This window comes from Oratosquilla oratoria, chromosome 8 (assembly GCF_046742065.1).
Source record: "Oratosquilla oratoria isolate Oo_2021 chromosome 8, ASM4674206v1, whole genome shotgun sequence".
In the NCBI taxonomy this organism is placed as follows: domain Eukaryota; kingdom Metazoa; phylum Arthropoda; class Malacostraca; order Stomatopoda; family Squillidae; genus Oratosquilla; species Oratosquilla oratoria.
In genome coordinates this window covers 60,081,968-60,104,399 of record NC_134784.1, presented here as the reverse complement: position 1 = coordinate 60,104,399, position 22,432 = coordinate 60,081,968, and the positions used below count along the sequence as shown (strand labels likewise).

Here is a 22,432-nt window from a genome sequence, read left to right as displayed (position 1 = left end):
ATCTCAGCCGAAATACAAGACAAAGAAAAAGAGCCAAGGTTATTCGAAACTGTTACAACATGCATGATCCATGGTCCTTGCAAGGGTTTCGACGAGTCCAAGCATGTTGTCAAGGAAAATCAGTAAACGGAAAGGATTTGTGTGGAAAAGGCTTCCCTAAACCTTGCAGGGACAATCTTCTCTTTGGAAACAACGGGTACCCTCTTTACAAAAGAAGAGCCGTAGGGGAAGGCGGACATTCTTTTACCAAGAAAATTAAAGGAGAGGAAGTAACAATAGATAATTCGTGGGTTGTCCCTTATAATCCGTATCTGTGCCTTAAATACAACGCTCACATCAACGTTGAATGTTCAAATTCCATCAAAACTATCGCATACGTTACCAAGTACGTTAACAAAGGTTGCGACCGTATTCTGTTCACGAAATCAGGAGAAAACGATCAAATCGTCAACGAGGTAAAAAACTACCAAGAGGCGCGTTACGTTAACGCGAATGAAGCTACTTGGAAGATATTCAAGTTCCCTATTCACAAAAGTCACCCTCCTGTCGTTTCACTAGATTTACACCTTGAAGGGGAAAATGAAGTGTTCTACAACAAAGATGCATCAAAGGAAACCATCAATAATAAGGTCTCTAAAGACACCCAACTAACGTCCTTTTTCAAATTATGTTCCCAAAACGAATTCGTTGCCAGTCTCTTTTACCATGAAGTACCAAACTTTTTCTTCTACGAAAAGAATAAGGGAAAATGAACGGAACGAAAGACCAGAACTTCTTTAGGAAGGATCCGGGCTGTAACAAGTAAAACTGTTGAACTCTTCTATATGCGTCTACTTCTAACACATAAAAGAGGTCATACATCTTTTACAGACCTTAGAACAGGTCAAGGGGTAACACATCCAACCTTTCGGGAAGCCGTAAAAGCTATGGGTCTCTTAAACGATGAAGAAACGTGGAAACAGACAATCATGGAGATTATTAATCACACAAACGACAGAAAACAGCTAAGATCAACGTATGCAAGTATGCTGGTGTTTTCTGACCTAGAGGATCAGTCAAATATCTGGGAAGAAACTAAATATCTGTTTGGGAGTGATTTCCTCTATTTCAGAGGATTAACAGAGTACAATGACGAAATTTATCTGGACGCCATAGACGATATACAAGAAAACGTTTTGAACTGTGGAGGTGGGAGAATAGTTCAATACGGTTTACCGCCTTCAAGAGACGGAGAAAAGACAACAAATGTCATCCGTAGAGAGAAATCGTACAACAAAGTTAGGCTAGCAGAAGTTGAAGGTAAAAAGGTTCTCCTAAACGAGAAACAGCGGTTCTGATACGAAACCGTGATGGCACGCGTAGAAGGGGCCAGAAAAGACTGTAACAATGGCTTTTTCCTAGACGCTCCTGGGGGTACAGGAAAATCTTTCGTGCTAAACATTATACTGGACACAGTTCGTTCAACGGGAAAGATAGCCTTGGCAGTCGCGTCCTCGGGTATCGCTGCAACAGTTTTACATGGAGGTAGAACGGTTCACAACATGTTCAAGATTCCACTAATGGAATACAATGAAGTACGTTCATGTGGTATCAAGAACTCTGAGATGGCACGGTTATTAAGGATGACATCAGTTATAGTGTGGGATGAAGCTGTAATGGTCAACAGGAATACGATTGCAGCCTTAGATATTACGTTGAGAGATATACTGGAAGTCAACAGATTCATGGGAGGAATAGTTTTCGTTTGTGCTGGAGACTTTAGACAGATTATCCCCGTTATCAGAGGAGGTGGTAAAAATGACGAACTCGAATACTGTATAAAGTCCAGTTACTTTTGGGATGATTTGATTAAGTTGGAACTAACAGAAAACGTGAGACTCAAAGCTAACGACCATGAAAACAGGAAATTCGCTAAAAAAAAAAAATGTTAGATTTGGGGGCCGGAGAAAGCGGGGACATTAAATTTCCTCCTAGATTCGGTGTGATTGTCAAGAATCGGGAAGAGTTGGTGGAGAAGGTTTACGACAACTTAAAGGATAACTTTTTGAACGTTTCTTATTTCGAGGAAAGAGCTATTATTTCACCTACCAATGATGACGTTGACTGTATTAATTCGATGGTATACGATAAGTCGGACAAACCAGAGAAGGTTTATAGGAGTGAAGATACTTCAGTTGATAACGAAATGGACGTTCAGACATCCGTCTACAATTCTATGACGAGTCCTTCCCTTCCTCTTCACGAGTTAAGGTTAAAGATAGGTAGTATCATTATGGTTATCCGAAACATTTGTCCACCCAAGTTATGTAACGGGACCCGGGTTATGGTGACTAATTTACAGAAGAACATTATTGTAGGCAAGATTCTGGGAGGAACTTATAGGGGAGAACAAGTTTTGCTTCCAAGAGTAACGTTAGAGTCAACAGATACTGCCGTGCTTTTCAAAAGGAAACAATTTCCCGTCCAACTGTGTTACGCTATGACAATAAACAAGTCTCAGGGACAAACTTTTAACCGTTGTGGTCTTCTACTTGATTCAGCACAGTGCTTCGCGCACGACCAACTTTACGTGGCGTGCTCCCGGGTTACCAGTTCGAACTCTTTATTCGTGTTTACAGGATTGAGAAAAGAGGGAGGCGAGTATGTAAATAAACCTGCGCGTAACTGTGTGTATAAAGAACTTTTCGTTGGGAAAAACTTTCAGAGTTCGATCAACGTACCAGAACTGTTAACTGTTTCCGATAACGAGGACCTAAAAATAGCTGAAGAGGAACCACAGAAAGGAATCTCTGTTATTCCAAAGACTGCCTATTCGATCACCGAAAAAGAAGCGGTAGCCATGATTATGCCTTTCGATTCTGAAGATGAGAACAGTGGAGACGAATCAGAAATTTTGTCCCTCAAGGAAGAAGTAAGGGAAATACGAGCTGAGCTTGAAAGGATCAGGTCAGGAAAAAGATACAGTGATGACGACGATGACGAAGTTGAAAGTACTCCTCCACGGAAAAACCTATAAAAAACATAAAATGTAATGATAATGTTAAGGATGAATAAGAATTAACATTATTTTCTCTTTTATTTGATACCAAAACATACCATTGAATAAACACTGGGCGGAGCCCAAAGGGGGGGGGGCGAGCAGCGCCGCAGGCCAAGCACCCACGGCGTAGCCGTGGACGGCGAAGCCGGGTGCTTGTCTAAGTCTAAATAAAAATATTCTTCTAAAAAAAAAAACGCTGTGGAAGTCGGGGACAGGTGGTATTACGGTGACACTTTGTCCTAAAAATATTCTTGAAAAAGCGCTTGGGTAAGTCGGGGTCAAGTGGTATTCTTCTTCTTCTTCGCGTTCTTCTTCTTCATCTTCTTCGCGTTCTTCTTCTTCATCTTCTTCGCGTTCTTCTTCTTCGCGTTCTTCTTCTTGTTCTTCGCATTATTCTTCGCGTTCTTCTTCTTCGCGTTCTTCTTCTTGTTCTTCGCATTATTCTTCGCGTTCTTCTTCTTCGCGTTCTTCTTCTCATTCTACTTCGTGTTCTTCTTCCTCGCGTTCTTCTTCGTGCTGGGAATCCCGTGATGGGGTTCAGCCCCGAGGCCGAGGCCGAAGGGAAAAACGAGGGATTAGGGCGCGGAAAGCTGCGGCCGTAGGCCGCTGTTTGCGCAGCCAAGCACCCTCGGGGAGGGCGAAGCCCGCGGCTTGTATTCTTCTTTAAAAAAAAAAAAAAAAAAAAAAAACGCTGTGGAAGTCGGGGACAGGTGGTATTACGGTGACACTTTGTCCTAAAAATATTCTTGAAAAAGCGCTTGGGTAAGTCGGGGTCAGGTGGTATTCTTCTTCATCCTCGCGTTCTTCTTCGCGTTCTTCTTCGCATTATTCTTCGCGTTCTTCTTCGCATTCTACTTCGTGTTCTTCTTCGCGTTCTTCTTCCTCGCGGTTTTTTGCGTTCTTCTTCGTGCTGGGGATCCCGTGTTGGGGTTCCGCCCCGAGGCCGAGGCCGAAGGGGAAAACGAGGGATTAGGGCGCGGAAAGCTGCGGCCGTAGGCCGCTGTTTGCGCAGCCAAGCACCCGGGGAATTCGGGGAGGGCGAAGCCCGCGGCTTGTATTCTTCTTAAAAAAAAAAAAAAAAAAAAAATAAACTGTGGAAGTCGGGGACAGGTGGTATTACGGTGACACTTTGTCCTAAAAATATTCTTGAAAAAGCGCTTGGGTAAGTCGGGGTCAGGTGGTATTCTTCTTCTTCCTCGCGTTTTTCTTCGCGTTCTTCTTCGCATTCTTCTTCGCGTTCTTCTTCGCATTCTTCTTCGCATTCTACTTCGAGTTCTTCCTCGCGTTCTTCTTCGTGCTAGGAATCCCGTGTTGGGTTCCGCCCCGAGGCTGAGGCCGAAGGGGAAAACGAGGGATTAGAGCGCGGAAAGCTGCGGCCGTAGGCCGCTGTTTGCGCAGCCAAGCCTCCGGCGAACCCGGGGAGGGCGAAGCCCGCGCCTTGTAGTCTATATAAAATATACATTTTTTCACTGTAGTGTGCATTTATAGGTATCCGGATGTTGGACGGAACTGTGACGGACCGGATCGAAGGCTCCTCCCTAATCTACGCCAAAAATCTGGTGGACGTAGTGAGCTGTTCATGGGGACCCTCCGACAATGGCATGAGGGTCGAAGGTCCAGGCACGCTAGCTACTCAGGCCATCTTTAAAGGAATCAAAGAAGTATGTACAAACAACCCCTGTATTTTTTTCATGAAAGTAGCATTTGCCGACAAAACTGACGAGTTAAACGCCATGTGAGGACGGAGCCTTTATTTGTACGACGTTTCGCTTATTACAGCTTTTTCAAGTATATATATATATATATATACATACATACATGCAAAGAAATCACAAAACACCCGTGATGAACTATTTTTGCAGAAACCACCAGGAAATTGAAAAAAAAAAAAAAACAGATACTAAACGTTTTCGTCTATTAAGACATTTCAATACAGAAAGAAACAATATCTACATAAGAAGACAGGATATTCGGAAAGGTCCCATGTTACAAATTATCACACACAATCTTGTCAATGATAAAATTGTTCAATTTGAATAAACCCAAACTCAAGTTCATATTATTTCCAAAATTTCTTTTTATGAAACTAAATTCAATAATTCTTCTTTCTACAATATTATTACAATAAGTAATTACTTTAGAATTTCCCCAGTCATTATTATGACCATGATCCCTTTGGTGGACAAATAATCCACTTGACAATTGCCCCGTTCTAATACTATATTCATGTCGGCCTATGTAAATAGAATCACAGTTTTTACATGGTATGCTATAAATACAACCTTCTTTACTTCTTGAAGAATTTTTAATTAACAGGCTCTTAATGTTATTATTGTTTTTAAATACTACCTGAATACCAAATTTGGTATCCAGGTATCCCTCAGGGAGAGAGAGAGAGAGAGAGAGAGAGAGAGAGAGAGAGAGAGAGAGAGAGAGAGAGAGAGAGTGAGTGACAGAGAGAGAGTGTGAGTGGGTGAGTGACAGAGAGAGTGATAGAGAGAGAGAGTGACAGAAGAGAGAGAGAGTGACAGAAGAGAGAGAGAGAGAGAGAGAGAGAGAGTGAGTGACAGAGAGAGAGAGAGAGAGAGAGAGAGAGAGAGAGAGAGAGAGAGAGAGAGAGAGAGAGAGAGAGAGATAAAGTACATTTAGGGTTGGAGGCTTGATGATGTAGGCTCTTTGAGAGAATGATATGGAGAGGGGAAAATTAGTTTACTGCTCCTTCTCACATCCTATTTCTCTTCCCTTACCATACTACTCCATCCTGGCTATGCTGCTGGTCAGGGTCGCAACGGCAAGGGCATAATCTATGTGTGGGCGTCTGGAAATGGAGGAGAAAATGATGATTGCAGCTGCGACGGCTACGCCTCTTCCATATACACATTGAGCATAGGAAGTGCGTCTGAGTCCCGCGCCGTGCCCTGGTACGGCGAGAGCTGCCCCTCAACCTTTGCCACGGCCTATTCCTCCGGCGCCTACACCGACCAGAAAATCGTAAGTCCTTCTCACAGTGATCTACTCTTAACCCACCGATAGTTCCCACCGTTGTGTCCGGACATAATCCCTCCTGGACACAATCCCCCCCCGGACAATATCCCTCCTGGACAGAATTCCCCAAAGACAGTATCCCCCCTGGACAGAATCCCTCCTAGAGTATATTGTTACGGGCTGCTGGTATTTGAAGAGACGTTACGTATAACGTCTAAGTGCTTAAGAACCAGCGCACTTCTAGAAGCCACTGTAGGACTGAACTATCTGGTCAGGGCCTAGATAATTCGTAAGACTAGAAGTAAAGGTAACAAAGAAGATTCCAGGAAAGGAATATTAAACTAGCGATAAAACTAGTAAACGAAATTATTAATGGAAAATATTTACAGGCAATCAACACAAAAGAGAATGGGCAGTAGGGTCAATGGGACCGTTACACGATTATGGAAATTATCGTTCAAATAAGAAACACAAGATAAGTATGCAATATGGTACTATCTAAGTACAAAGAGATCAGGAACATGCATCATAATAAGTAATAAGTACAAATATAAGTAAAGTAATGCAATGTATATCAGACACGTAATGTAGGCAAAAAGGGTGATCACTTCACACCAATCGTCTCATGAATCTAAACCTTCTAGTTTTTATCAAGAGATCAATATGTGGGAATATGACAAGGAGACAGCGAGTTCCACCGCTTATATACCATTGGACCGGAAGCCGGATACTTCCGGTTAAGGGTGCGGGTGAGTGAAGGGGGGGGAGGAGGGTAAGTTAACACGTCAACATGGGTAGTTTTAGGACCCTCGACTCGCTTGAACAATCTATTTATTTAGTAACTGTCAAATCTGTGCGCTCCGAACTATTCAGGATTTCGCTTGTCTGTTTGTTCTACAAGAGTGCGCACCTCTCTCCGCACGTAGACAAGATTACATATAGTGGACGGGCGTTACTGCTTAACATTGTTACAATACATACATAGACAAGAAATATGAACATAGTTATGTAATACAAAGGAACACAATTCTATAACATAATTACACATATGACGTAATATCTAATATTACGTTACACCTCCACCGTTTGGGAAAGCTTTTCACTTTCTGTTGAAAAGCTATGTTCTAGAAAGGACGTCGGCTAAAACATTAAAGACGCCTTTTATATGATGAATTGTTAGATTAAAGGGTTGGAGAAATAAACTCCAACGTGTAAGTCTCGGATTCTTGTTTTTCATAGTCTGTAGGAACTTCAAGGGGTTGTGATCCGAATATACTTGAATGGTAGTTGAGGAACCCAGGTAGACTTCGAAGTGGATAAGGGCCTGGACCAAAGCGAGCGTCTCCTTCTCAATTGTTGAGTAGTTCTTCTGCGCAGGGGACAGCTTCTTGCTGTAGTAGGCGATAGCGTGAAGAACTTCATTGTGTTCTTGCAAGAGGGCGGCACCGATACCGGTGTCGCTGGCTTCGACTTGCAGAAGAAAGGGTCGTTGGAAGTCGGGTGCCCTTAGAACTGGTGCGTTAGTGAGAAGGGACTTCAGGTTTTTGAAGGCCGTCTCACAGGTAGGCGTCCACACGAAGTCGTGGTCTTTTCTCAACAGGTCAGTCAATGGTTCTGCTACATCTTGTTTCTCAGATAAATGAAGATTTTGTAGTATCTGGGAGTTTTCCAAGGGAATCTCAGGAGGATTAGGCAGGTTATCAGGAGGCTCTTCCGATTTTATTGTGGTAGAGCTGCAAATTGGAATTGGATCTCTGGAATGATAAGGTTTTAAGGTATTTATGTGACAGAGACGGGAACTCTTTCTTCTGTCTGGAGTTTTGATTATGTAGTTGAGATCACTGGCTCTGGACAAGACTTCATAGGGTCCTTTGTATTTAGCCTGCAATGGATCTCCTGGTATGGGAAGATAAAGTAACACTTGATCTCCTGGAGAGAAAGTTCTAAGTTTAGAATTTTTATCATACCGACCTTTCATTACTTGTTGAGCATTCGTCAAGTTCTCTCTTGCCAACTTCCAAGCTTCTAACAACTTCTCGGTGACCTGGGACACGTATTTCAAAGAAGGAACTGGCGGTTCTTCTTTCATCCATTGTTCATGAAGTATCTTTAGGGGACCACGGACTTCATGACCGAAGACTAATTCTGACGGGCTGAATCCAAGGCTTTCTTGAATTGTTGTTCGGGTGGCGAACAACAAAAAGGGGAGTCCGTCTTCCCAATTTCGAGTGTTCTCAGCACAGAAGATTCTTAACATTGTCTTGAGCGTTTGGTGAAAGCGCTCTAGAGCACCTTGTGATTGAGGATGATAGGCGGAGGAAGTTACATGATTTATACCTAGTGTTACAAGAGTTTCTCTAAACTTGTTGGAAAGAAAATTACTTCCTTGATCACTTTGAATGTTCTTAGGAAATCCTACCATAGTGAAATATTTCAACATTTCTCTGATTATATTTTGAGCTTTAACATTTTTCAAAGGAATGGCTTCTGGAAAACGAGTGCTCATACACATGATTGTGAGAATGTACTGATTTCCTTTACTTGAAGGAGGTAAAGGTCCTACACAGTCAATAAGAACTTTTTTAAATGGCTCTTCCATTACAGGAATGGGATGGAGTGGAGCTTCTACAATTTTCTGGTTGGGCTTACCTACAAGTTGACATGTATGACATGTTTTACAATATTGGGCAACATCTTTGACAACCGTGGGCCAATGGAAATGTTGGGTTATGTTGAACAAGGTCTTTCTTACCCCTAAGTGACCTGCTAAGGGAGTATCATGAGCCAATCGTAGAACATTATTCCTGAAACCAAGAGGGAGGACTATTTGATTCCTTACTTGCCATGGCTGGTCAGCGGTTGCGGTGGATGCTCTCCATTTTCGCATTAGGACTCCGTTTTCTATATAGAAACCTCGTGACATATTTTCAACTTCTTCTGGAGATGAAACAATCTCGTACAAATTTTTAAGAGAATGATCTGACTTCTGTTCTTTGATTAATTCTGCTCTAGATAGAGAAACTGGTGAAGAAGAAGATGGGTCAGTTTGGGAGAATAGGGATTCTAAATTATAAGTCTCCTCTTCAGATTTCTTGTACTGAGATCTGGTTACAGCACAAGCGGGAAACAACTGTAAGTTATCTGAAGGTTCTACTGAGGTCTTAGGGTTATTTGTTATTAAGGGAGAAATGACTTTGCTTCCAGCGATGTCATTGGCCAACAATAAGGATATTCCTACTATGGGAAGAGAGTCTACTACTGCTACTTTAACCATTCCGGTTGTTAAATCAGACCGCAAGAAAACATTATGTAATGGACATTTTATAATTCCTCCAACTCCTTCTATCAATATATCATAACCTGTATATGACTCACCCAGATTCTGCAAGACAGAATTTAAAATCAGACTTTGCTTTGCTCCTGTGTCTCGGAGTATGGAAATAGGATATTGTTGTGAACTACTACTATGAGATATAGTTCCTGAAGATACAAATGGTTTGAAACAAGGATCATGATCTGATGAGGGGGGTTCTACATTACTTGACAATACCGGCTTCTTTGGTAGTGTATCCTGAATAGAGGATTTTGAATCATCTGATTTTATATTACTTACAAGAGTTGGTGTCTTATTGGAGAATGAGGGTGTCAGTCTCTTTCTGCAATTAGAAATGTGATGGCCAACCTGTTTACAATATGAACAAGTTACAGGGGGATTAGTCTTAAACCTTTCCATTCTTTGCCAAGGTTGGTTTGGAGGATATTGATTGAAATCAGACCTGTAACTGAAATGTGATGGGCTAGACTGATTTTCAAAGCGTTTCTTTGGGGACCAAGGATCAGAGTATTTTGTTGAATCTGGAATATGTGACTTTGACTTTTGGGATTCCATTTGTCTTGACTTAGGTTTATGATTTAGTGTGAACTCATCAGCCAATACAGCAGCTTTAGTTAAAGTTTCGGGAACATGATCATCTATAAAAATCCTAAGATCTGTCTCTAAGGTATTCTTAAACTGCTCCAATAAAATCAACTGTTTAAGTCTATCTAAGGTGTCCGTTTCACTAGCCAAACACCACCTATTGAATAACCTCTCTTGTTGAGCCGCATATTCTACGTATGTTAACTGAGGTGTCTTCCTATAATTACGGAATTTCTGTCTATAGGCCTCTGGTATTAGTTCATAAGCTTTTAAAATACAAGCTTTCATATTATCATACTCGCTTTCTGCTTCTGAAAGAGAAGTATAAATTTGCTGAGCCTTACCCTTAAATTGCGTTTGAATGATTAATGGCCAATTTTCTTTAGGGATTTGTAACTGTTGCGCCAATTTTTCCCACTGAAGAAAAAATTTCTGGCTCTCCTTCTGAAAATTTGGGTAAAAGTTTTACATACTTGGAAATATCTATATGACCTTCCTGAACTACGGGTTGTCTATCAACAATCCTAGCTTCTACTTCTGTCTTCTTTAATTCTAACTCTACTTGTTTCACTTTAGCTTCCTCTTCTCTAGCTTTAAATTCTGCCAATTTGATTTTAGTTTCCTCTTCTCTAGCTTTAAATTCTGCCTCAATTTGCATTTGTTTCAGTTTTGTTTCCTCCTCTTTAGCTACTTGTTTCACCTTAGCTTCCTCTTCTCTAGCTCTAAATTCTGCCTCAATTTGCATTTGTTTCAGTTTAGTTTCCTCCTCTTTAGCTACTTGTTTCACCTTAGCTTCCTCTTCTCTAGCTCTAAATTCTGCCTCAATTTGCATTTGTTTCAGTTTAGTTTCCTCCTCTTTAGCTTTAAGTTCTGCCTCAATTTTCATTTGTTTCAGTTTAGCTTCCTCCTCAATTTCTACTCTCCTGACCTTTAATTCAATCTCCTTAATCTTAAGTTCGGTTAGTCGTGCCTCTATTTCTAACCTATTTGAAGGAATTTGTATAGCTGTAATCTCTTCTGGAGATAAGATCTCATCTTCGATCAGATTTTCAACGAGTTCCTGAAGTATTTTTTTCTTTCGCAAACTTGTATCAATGTCTACTCCAAAGTGCTTGCCTATTTCTATCAAAGTGTCTTTAGTTTGTTTCTTTAAGAAACTTACCTTGGGATTTTGAACGAATTCTTGAACTATATCATCCATCTCTATAAGAATGTGTTAAATACCTGATCCAATATCCTGGCAGGGTCGCCACTTTGTTACGGGCTGCTGGTATTTGAAGAGACGTTACGTATAACGTCTAAGTGCTTAAGAACCAGCGCACTTCTAGAAGCCACTGTAGGACTGAACTATCTGGTCAGGGCCTAGATAATTCGTAAGACTAGAAGTAAAGGTAACAAAGAAGATTCCAGGAAAGGAATATTAAACTAGCGATAAAACTAGTAAACGAAATTATTAATGGAAAATATTTACAGGCAATCAACACAAAAGAGAATGGGCAGTAGGGTCAATGGGACCGTTACACGATTATGGAAATTATCGTTCAAATAAGAAACACAAGATAAGTATGCAATATGGTACTATCTAAGTACAAAGAGATCAGGAACATGCATCAGAATAAGTAATAAGTACAAATATAAGTAAAGTAATGCAATGTATATCAGACACGTAATGTAGGCAAAAAGGGTGATCACTTCACACCAATCGTCTCATGAATCTAAACCTTCTAGTTTTTATCAAGAGATCAATATGTGGGAATATGACAAGGAGTCAGCGAGTTCCACCGCTTATATACCATTGGACCGGAAGCCGGATACTTCCGGTTAAGGGTGCGGGTGAGTGAAGGGGGGGGAGGAGGGTAAGTTAACACGTCAACATGGGTAGTTTTAGGACCCTCGACTCGCTTGAACAATCTATTTATTTAGTAACTGTCAAGTCTGAGCGCTCCGAACTATTCAGGATTTCGCTTGTCTGTTTGTTCTACAAGAGTGCGCACCTCTCTCCGCACGTAGACAAGATTACATATAGTGGACGGGCGTTACTGCTTAACATTGTTACAATACATACATAGACAAGAAATATGAACATAGTTATGTAATACAAAGGAACACAATTCTATAACATAATTACACATATTTTGATATATTAATGTATTTATATATTGTTGATATATCAATGTATTTTAATATATATTCTCATATAATATTTGACTGTATATGTTTATTTATGTATTTTAATATATATAATATTTTCATATATGTAAGGTGTAGTAGTGAGGCAAAAAAAGATTCATAAATGATTTATTCAAACAAGTATATAAATTAGCACATAGCATACAACTCAGAAGCGAATGCTGTGTCCTATGGCACGGAGGAAATCTGGGATGGTCTTTTTTCTATCGTTGTAATCTTGGCAAAGCTTACGCAGTCTTTCCTGACTCTGCTTAGCTCCACGGCGGATGCGTTTCTTGGGAGGCTGGCCACGGTCTGCCTTGTATAGTGCTGTTTCAACATCTGCAGCCACTTTCTGAATATTGTCTATAAAGCGGAAGATGGTTGGATGCTTATGGCCTACAAGGTGGGTGAAGCCATTGTTCCATGCTTCAGAGGTGTTGTTGGTCCTGGATCCATCAGCAAGGGTGATAGCATGAACATTCCACATTGATGCAGGGTACATAGGTGGAATTGGGCGGAGGCGGAATGGTGGAACAGAGCCATCAGCAGCAGCAACAGGAGGTTGAGTCTTGCGGAAGGTGCCAGTGACGTAGGTAGCATCAAAGTAGTCCACAAGTGGCTCCAGGCCATCAGGAGTGTTGTCTTTGATATATTCCATGCCAAGGGGGGCATCATCTTCAGGCAGGTAGGCGAGGCCATCCAACATCCCAGCAAACAACTTGATTTCTTCTGAAAAACGATAGAGCTAATCGAGGCCAAGATCTTGAACCTTACGCCAGGTGCACTGTGTCAGATGGTAGAAACACAGATGGGTTGTTATGTGATGACCAAAGACAGCTCTGGTAGCATTGATGGCAGCAAGCTCAAAGTCAGTGATGGTAGTTGTTGGAGCAGGCTGGTATCCAAGGACTGTGCAGCGGTCGATGACAACTGTGAGGACATCTATGTAGGTCCATTCACACTTGTCTGACAGGAGGGCATAGATGCAGCTGACAGCAGAGTCACCAAGCTGGTCATGGATAACATAGAGTTGCTTGAAACCAGGTGGTGAGGTGTTGAAGGTACCATCCATGTACCAGACATCTGCTGCAGAGAGATGGCGGAGGGCTGAGTCAGATGCAAATACTATGATGCGGTTGGGGAAGGAGTTGTTGTCATGGATCAGAAACTGCTGAGGGTTGGGGCCAATGGTGCGGGCAAAGTCACCATCCACAACCAGGTCCTTCACTGATCCAGGGGCAGGGGGAAACATCTTGGAACGCTGTCATTATCACCAAGTGCCGCACGTACCCCCACAGGAAGGATGGAAGTGGTGTCAGCAAGGATCTGTGATGGGGTGACTCTGGAGTTGGAGGCCTGAACTTTTAAGTTGGAGCGGATCTTGGTAGCAACTGTGAGCTCTGATGATGCTGGATGGCTGTGAGGAGTGTAGAGATATTCAAATCTGTGACAATTGCACCTTTGCATGTTTAAGCAATACGCTGAGAACATTACCAGCGAAAAGTAGACTTAGTACTCTTTTTATTAGTGTACATTTGACCTTCAAACAATAGTTGTTTTACCACCTTTGTCACTAGTAATAACTTCCATGGTTGCAGATAACTGTATGACTACAGATTAGCAGCACTCCGCTTATATACCATCACGTGCAAAGCAATTAACATCTTAGCTTACCTTACCGAGGTGCCATGTCTCTAAGGTCGGCGACCATGGAACTCCTTCTTTCCCGATCTTGAGCCAATATCGTTAGGTCTTGAACTTTCAAGAATAGCCAATAAACACCATAAAGTCTTTAATGACTAATCTTGACTTCAGGATTACAACAGGTAACAAATAATTGAATTTTATGACCAATCAATTACATATTCATTTATAGTTTCCAAATAATTTTGATACAATAATGTGGGGGATTTTGTCCAGCCTGCTCACTTTTGTGAAGGGATTCTGTCCAGGAGAGATATTGTCCGGAGGTATTTTGTCCGGGGGGATTGTGTCCGGGAGGGATTATGTCCCGGATCCGTATGTATATATGCAATAAAAACACTAGGAACGTGTGTTCACAAATGCGTAAGTAACCACTAGGAAGAGTAAACTAACGAAGCAGAGCGCTTTCGTATAATTACATCTTCAGTGCAGATACAAAGAAGGAATTATAAAATGAAGAAACAAGGTATAGAATATATGACTGAGTGAGACATGGTGAAGAGGACATTCGGAGAGATAGTGGAAGAAATACACGTGACGTTTGAACCGTCCTGGTAACCAACAAGTATGGGACGGAAGGCGCCCAAAATACCTCCACCCAAAATACCTCCGGCCCAAATCCCACACCCAAAATACCTTCACCCAGAATACCTCCAAAAATGACCAAAATACCTCCATGCATATTGTGCTGTTTGTACTGCTTAGAAGGTTATAATCTGAAATTATCAAGTTTATGGGAATAATTATAATTTGCGGAATGAAGATTTAGATAAATTATAGCAATGGTCTGAAATTGGCTAATGAAATTTAACACAAGTAAATGCAAGGTAATGCACATAGGTAACAATAACAGTAAGTACGATTACAAGATATTTGGAAATTCGTTAACAAAAGTTAGTGGAAAAGATCTCTGCGTAATTATCAGTAACGATCTCAAATCATCCATGCAAATGATAAGTGTTATGATGAGGACATTTGGGAATGATATTGTAAACAATATGTAGAGTATAGAATCCTATAGAAAGTATCATTAGAGGACTTTTTCATTCAGGATTATGGTAGTATGGTAGATCAAAGAAATAATCAATTCTATATAGAAATTGTTAATCAAAGGAATCAGACAAAACAATTGATCAAAGGAATTATTAATTCTCTATAGAAAATTTTAATGAAAGGAATCAGACAAAACAATACAACGACTTCAGTTCACATGTTCACCCATAGGCAATTGTTTAATAAATTGGATACAATGGTCCTTAAAATCAGAAGGTAAATCAAATAATGTATTTTACCCAATATCAGTACCTGGTCGCCATCTGTAATGGCATATAGTAATTGGCAAATAGTAATTGGAGTCAGAGGTATCTTATTTCATTTTATTTATTTGTTTATTCTATTTTATTTTTGAAAATCGGCTTAATTACTATATGCCATTACAGATGGCGACCAGGTACTGATATAGGGTAAAATACATTATATAGGGTAAAATACAATATTTTATTTGAACATGTGAACTGAATATCGTTTCATTGTTTTGTCTGATTCCTTTGATTAAAATTTTCTATATAGAATTAATTATTCCTTTGATCAATTGTTTTGTCTGCTTCCTTTGATTAACAATTTCTATACAGAATTGATTATTCCTTTGATCTACCATACTACCATAATCCTGAATGAAAAAGTCCTCTAATGATACTTTCTAAAGGATTCTATACTCTACGTATTGTTTACAATATCATTCCCAAATGTCCTTATAACACTTATCATTTGCATGGAGGTATTATGGGTAGTTTCGGAGGTATTTTGGGTGTGGGATTTTGGCTGGAGGTATTTTGGGCGGAGGTATTATGTCATGGATCCGTATGGGACAACTGCTCATAATTTATATTACAATTTAAATAAAAAAAATTAAATTGTAATATAAATTATGAGCTGTTGTCCCATATTTGTTGGTTACCAGGACGGTTCAAACGTCACGTGTATTTCTTCCACTACCTCTCCGAATCCCTCTTGACCATGTCTCTCATATATTCTGTACCTTGTTTCTTCATTTTATAATTCCTTCTTTGTATCTGCACTGAAGATGTAATTATACAAAAGCGCTCTGCTTCGTTAATTTACTTTTCCTAGTGGTTACTTACTCATATGTATGTATTCACACACACACACACACACACACACACGCTCATGGCGCTGTGGTTAGAGCTCTGGCCTGCCACTACGGAGGTCCGGGTTCGATCCTTGCCCGGGGCTGAAATAATATCAGTATCGCAGCGCTGAGGGGTGTTACTCCAACTCTCGTGGGCGGGGAGTTGGGTGTGTGTGTGTGTGCAAGGTCATAGCATTACCCATAGATCGGACCTACGAGCTCTGAGCTCTCTTCCAGGAGGGAAATAGCTGTCGATCACGAGTCCAACACGTGATCCAAATACCAAGTGAATACCAAGTGAATACACACACACACACACACACACACATATATATATATATATTTATATATATATATATGTATATATATATATGTATATATATATATATATATATGTATATGTATATATATACATATATATATACATATGTATATATAATGAATACATTCATGTATATATGTATATATATGTATATATATATATATATATATGAATACATTCATGTATGTACGTATATATATATATATATATATATATATATATATATATATATATATATATATATATGAGAGAAATGCGTTAATGGCAGCGACATCAAACCGATAATTTTTATGACAGTTGCATGCAGGGTTCGAACCCGCTATACTCGGCTCTCCGTAAATTACCTGTATGGCGCCCTAGACCCCTATTATAGTCTCTGTGGTGTAGTGGTCTAGGGCGCCCGAGACCCCTATTATAGTCTCTGTGGTGTAGTGGTCTAGGGCGCCATATAGTTAATTTACGGAGAGCCGAGTATAGTGGGTTCGAACCCTGCATGCAACTGTCATAAAATTATATATATATATATATATATATATATGTGTGTGTGTGTGTGTGTGTGTGTGTATGAATATATATGTATGTGTATATATATATATACATATATATATATGTATATATATGTGTATATATATATATATATATACTGTATATGTAAGACATAATATTGAAACTCAAAATGTGTCAAAAAGAAATAATCACGAGTTTCTTAAAACCATGTACTTTAATGCTCGTAGTATTAGGAAAAAAATTCAAGAAATACAGGCGTATGTCAAAAGCGAAAATCTCGATATGATAGGAATAACTGAGACATGGTTAAATGGTACAGAGTTCGAAGCTGAATTTAATATTGTGGGATTTAAACACTTTCATCAGGATAGAAACCACAAGAAAGGTGGGGGTGTTCTGTTGTACGTTAAAAACAATGTTCATGCTTGTGTTTTAGAGAAAGTGAAACAGGATGCATATGATAGTTTGTGGGTTGAGTTAACCCAAACAAATGGACAAAAAATGAATATAGGTGTAATATATAGGCCAAAGACATTATCATTAGCAGACGACAAACTGTTATTTCAAGAACTGTCTAGTTTCTGCAACCGGGATTTATTGATAATGGGTGATTTCAATTTTACTGACATTGATTGGATGACCCTTGAACATGGCCATATAGGTAGTCGCTTGATTGATTTTCTTGGTGACAATTACTTAGTTCAGCATGTAAAAGAGCCCACAAGATATGGAAACTTACTCGATCTATTGATCACTAGCCGCGAAAGCATGGTAACTGATGTAGAAGTCGGTGAATCTGTTGCAAATAGCGATCACAACTTAGTTAGGTTCAAACTCCTAAACAATTTTAGAATAGATACTTGTGTTTCTAAAATACCCGATTTCAGTAAAGCTCAGTTCATAGGACTACGTCAGGAGCTTCAGCTTACAGACTGGGAGGCAAAATTAAATGAAAGACCTGTAGATCATATGTGGGAAATATTTCAAAATACGCTCACTAAGATGATTCAAACTTACATTCCTTTTAAGGACAGACGTCTCAAATCAGGCTCGCCCAAAGTGGCTCGACAAAGAAACTGAAAAAAGTATTGCTAAAAAGAGACAGGCTTATAAGAAATATAAGTACTCGGGTGCATCTAATGACTATGAAAGTTATGTATCAATACAGAGAGATTTAAAAAAGACAATAAGAAAAAGAAAACGACAATACGAAATGAATATCGCTGATAAATCCAAAGAGAATCCCAAAGAATTCTATAGTTTACATTAGAGATAAAAAGGTTGTTACGAATCACATTGGTCCACTATTATCTGCTGACGGTCAACTTCAATATTCAAATGAAGGAATGTGTAATATCTTAAACAATTTTAGCTCGGTATTCGTAAACGAAACACCTCAAGGTGAATTCCAAACTGATACCTGTGAAAAGTCTAGGGTAAACTTACTCACTACGGTAAATATAACAAAATAAAAAAATAAAAGGTGTATAGATAAACTCAAAGTTAATAAAACACCAGGGCCTGACGGTTGGCATCCAAGAATCTTAAAGGAAATTAAAAATGAGATTGTTGTTCCATTAGAAATTATTTTCAAGAAATCCATTATATCCGGAGATGTCCCATTTGAATGGAAGCTAGCTAACGTTACTCCGATATTCAAAAAAGGTGACAAAAAGAAGCCAAATAACTATAGGCCTATAAGTTTGACTTCAATCGTAGGAAAAATAATGGAAACTATCATCAGAGATGCTATCGAACATCATTTAGAAAGTAACCGTTTGATAAATGATAGCCAGCATGGTTTCAGAAGGAAACGTTCTTGCGTGACTAACTTACTCGAATTCTACAACACAGTTATATCGAATTATGACAAAAGAAACAATATAGATTTAATATATCTAGACTTTGCAAAAGCTTTTGATACCGTCCCACACGAAAGACTACTTACTAAATTAGCTTTACACGGAATAAGTGGTAGCCTATTAAGTTGGACTAGTAATTGGTTGAATGGTCGGAAACAAAGAGTTGTTTTAAATGGAAAAACTTCTAGATGGGAAAATGTTACAAATGGAGTTTCTCAGGGTTCCGTTCTTGGGCCACTTCTATTCATAGTATATATAAATGATATAGACCATGGACTAAGATCTACTGTTTCCAAATTTGCTGATGATACAAAATTGTGCGGAATAGCAAATGATCACTTAAACCAATTAGATATTCAAGAAGATTTAGATAAGTTACAGCAATGGTCTGAAAAGTGGCTAATGAAATTTAACACAAGTAAATGCAAGGTAATGCACATAGGTAAAAACAACAATAAGTACGATTACAAGTTATTTGGAAATTAGTTAACAAAAGTGGATAGTGAAAAAGATCTCAGCGTAATTATCAGTAACAACCTCAAATCATCCAAGCAGTGTATTTCAGCCTCTGAGAAAGCAAATAAGATTCTAGGACTGATTGCGCGATCTTTTGATTTCAAAAGTCCATCACTCATTAACAAGCTATATAAATCGTTAGTTCGTCCACATTTGGAATATGCTGTTTCTGTATGGTCACCGAATCTCAATAAAGACATTGACAGACTGGAAAAAGTACAACGGCGAGCCACAAAACTGATTCCAAATATCAAAAAGTAAATCATACGAAAATTGACTTGAACATATGAATCTGTTTTCCCTAAAAAAGCGTAGACTCAGAGGTGACTTGATACAGGTCTTTAAGATTCTAAAGGGAATTGATAACATCAAAAGTGACAAAATTTTCACATTGAATGAGAATCAGACAAGAAACAATGGTCTCAAACTGTCCGGAAATAGATTCAATTTGGAAGTAGGTAGAAACAACTTTGCCAACCGTGTAGTTAATGAATGGAATAAGCTTCCTGCACAGATAGTGCAATGTAGTTCAGTTCGAAGCTTTAAGAATCATTTAGATAAACACCTAAGCAAGATGCTGTAATGATTATAATTTATTTGATATTATATGTTTTTGTTTTGTTATCATGTGTCTGTCTGATTTTGATTTATTATTAGTTATATGTCAATTTATTATTATTTAATATTTACCTGTTTGTTTATTATTTAACTATACCTATGCATTTATTTATGTATTTTATTTTTTATTTACATTATTATAGTTTTTATTTATTGTTTTATTGTTATGATTTTTTTTCGCATCCGACCTAGATATGGACCAAAGGGTCTCCTGTCGGCATGCTCCGCCTTTGTAATCCTTTGTAATATATATATACATATATATATACATTATATATATAATATATATATATATATATATATATGTACATATATATATATGTATGTATATACAAATATATATATATACATATATATGTATATCTATATATGTATATATGTATATATGTATATATATACACATATATACATATATATACATATATATATATATATATATATATGTATTTATGTATATATATATATATATGCAATAAAAACACTAGGAGCGTGTGTTCACAAATGCGTAAGTAACCACTAGGAAAAGTAAACTAACGAAGCAGAGCGCTTTCGTATTATTACATATTCAGTGCAGTGTAGTTTTTAACAATAAGAACACTGTAAGACAATTGCTCATCAATAATTCTGTCAATAGTGATAAAGGGTGTGTGTACAAAATACCTTGTAAATCATGTAATCAGTTTTATGTTGGTCAGACTGCTAAAACACTCATAACACGAATCAATCAACATAAGAAATACGTTAGAGAGGGAAACCAATCTAGCGGTATATTCACCCAACATAAACCATTTTAACCACCCAGTTGACTGGGATAACGCTAAAGTCATCACATACAACAACAACATAACAGAAAGAAATTTGAATGAATGCAGTTTGATCAAATCTAGTAAGGGGATAAATGTTAATCTTCATCAATGTTTGTACAAATTAGATAGTTATATTTCTCATGAAATTTCAAAATTATTTAAATTATAATATAAATTATGAGCAGTTGTCCCATACTTGTTGGTTACCAGGACGGTTCAAACGTCCGTCACGTGTACTCTTCCACTACCTCTCCGAATGCCCTCTTCACTATGTCATATATTCTGTACCCTGTTTCTTCATTTTATAATTCCTTCTTTGTAGCTGCACTGAAGATGTAATTATACGAAAGCGCTCTGCTTCGTTAATTTACTTTTCCTAGTGATTACTTACGCATATATATATATATATATATATATGTATATATGTATATATGTATATATATATATATATATGAGAGAGTGATAGGTGGGGAAGGGTAAACGAAGATGGGTTAAGAATACATTTATTGTTCTTACGTTTCGGTTATTATAACCTTCCTCAGAGAACTTGTTACAGAAATATATATATATATATATATATATATATATATATATATATACATACATACATACACACACACGAGCGTAGCTCCCCTTGTCGTAAGATACAACTAGGTAAAAATACACGAACACACGACTCGCATGGCGCAGTGATAGCGTCCGCGACCGCCACTACGGTGGTCCGAGTTCGAATCCCGCCCAGGGCTGAAGTAATTTCAGTATCGCTGCTGTGCGAGTCACTGCTAGTGAACTAGTGGACTTGCTAGGACAGACCACTCGCTCGCGCGGGATCGGTAGTTGAAGGAGGGGAAGCGATGTCTGTATGAAAATGAAAAGATAGTAGTTATGTATAAAAGAGGGCTTCTGCCACCGGGCGATTAGGGGTATTTATTTCGTGGGGTCGTGGCTTTGGAGGTGTGGGCAAGAGACTTGGGTTTGGGGGGCTGGGCCAACAAACATCGACTGTACTTAGCCCTTGTCAGACCTATTCTGTGCCAGTCCCCCGGATTGAGCCAGCTGACTTGACCCACTAACAACTATGACCATCAGAAGGTTCAGAATGCTGCAGTCATGTTCATCACGGGATCACGATGGAGCGACTTCAAAACCACTGAATCCTTACACCGAGTTTCCAACATCCGTCCACCCAACCAATACAAACACAAAGTTCACATGAGACACCTAGAAAGACTGCGCGCCAAACACAAACACCTGATACAACACATCACACCTAAACCACACTGCACAGACTATCTGTCAGCTGCGCCTCTCTCTCGGGCGGTGTACACGAAAAATCGTGTACAGCAGCGCATTTTTACATTGTATCCTCTTGGCAGCTTTGAGTGGTCGTGACCAGACGTGCCGCGATGTACTGGGTTCTGTCTGACTAAGTACTACGGACGTGAGCCCGTCTGTATCCAGCGGCAAGCTGTAAAGGTAGTAGATTCTCAGTAGACGTGCTATGGCTGGCCGGGTTTAGTCCTCGCTGGTTATAATTTAGTTTTATTTATTTGTACACATGTTCATATGCATTTTTAATGTATATGCACACCTCAGCTGAATATATATACTAATACCTGTTCTCCTCCTGCCGTCAAAATGGCTCCTCTACTTCAGGAAGTTTGTTTCGTCGGCAGGAATCAGGATATGCCTTGCCCAGTATTTATCCAGTTGAATGTGTACCCATGTAGAGGAAACAACCCTCTATGCGTAGCATACACACACAATCATATTGCAAACAAAATCACGACTAAACGCACAAACATCTACGTAAGCTTTTTCTCCTACTAAAA

At 39.0% G+C, this 22,432-nt stretch overlaps 1 protein-coding gene across 3 annotated transcripts in view; it reads left to right on the top strand.

Moving 5' to 3' along the window:
- The window catches only part of LOC143027766 (neuroendocrine convertase 1-like), a 159,656-nt gene that overhangs the window by 78,769 nt on the left and 58,455 nt on the right, over window positions 1-22,432 (top strand). For all 3 annotated transcript variants that reach the window (XR_012966647.1, XM_076189294.1, XM_076189293.1), the window contains 2 exons: window positions 4,529-4,701; window positions 5,822-6,031. Coding sequence is in view for 2 of the 3 variants with exons in the window: in XM_076189294.1 (XP_076045409.1) it covers window positions 4,529-4,701; window positions 5,822-6,031 (383 nt within the window). In the remaining variant the exon portion in view is untranslated. The remainder of the gene's footprint in view (window positions 1-4,528; window positions 4,702-5,821; window positions 6,032-22,432) is intronic.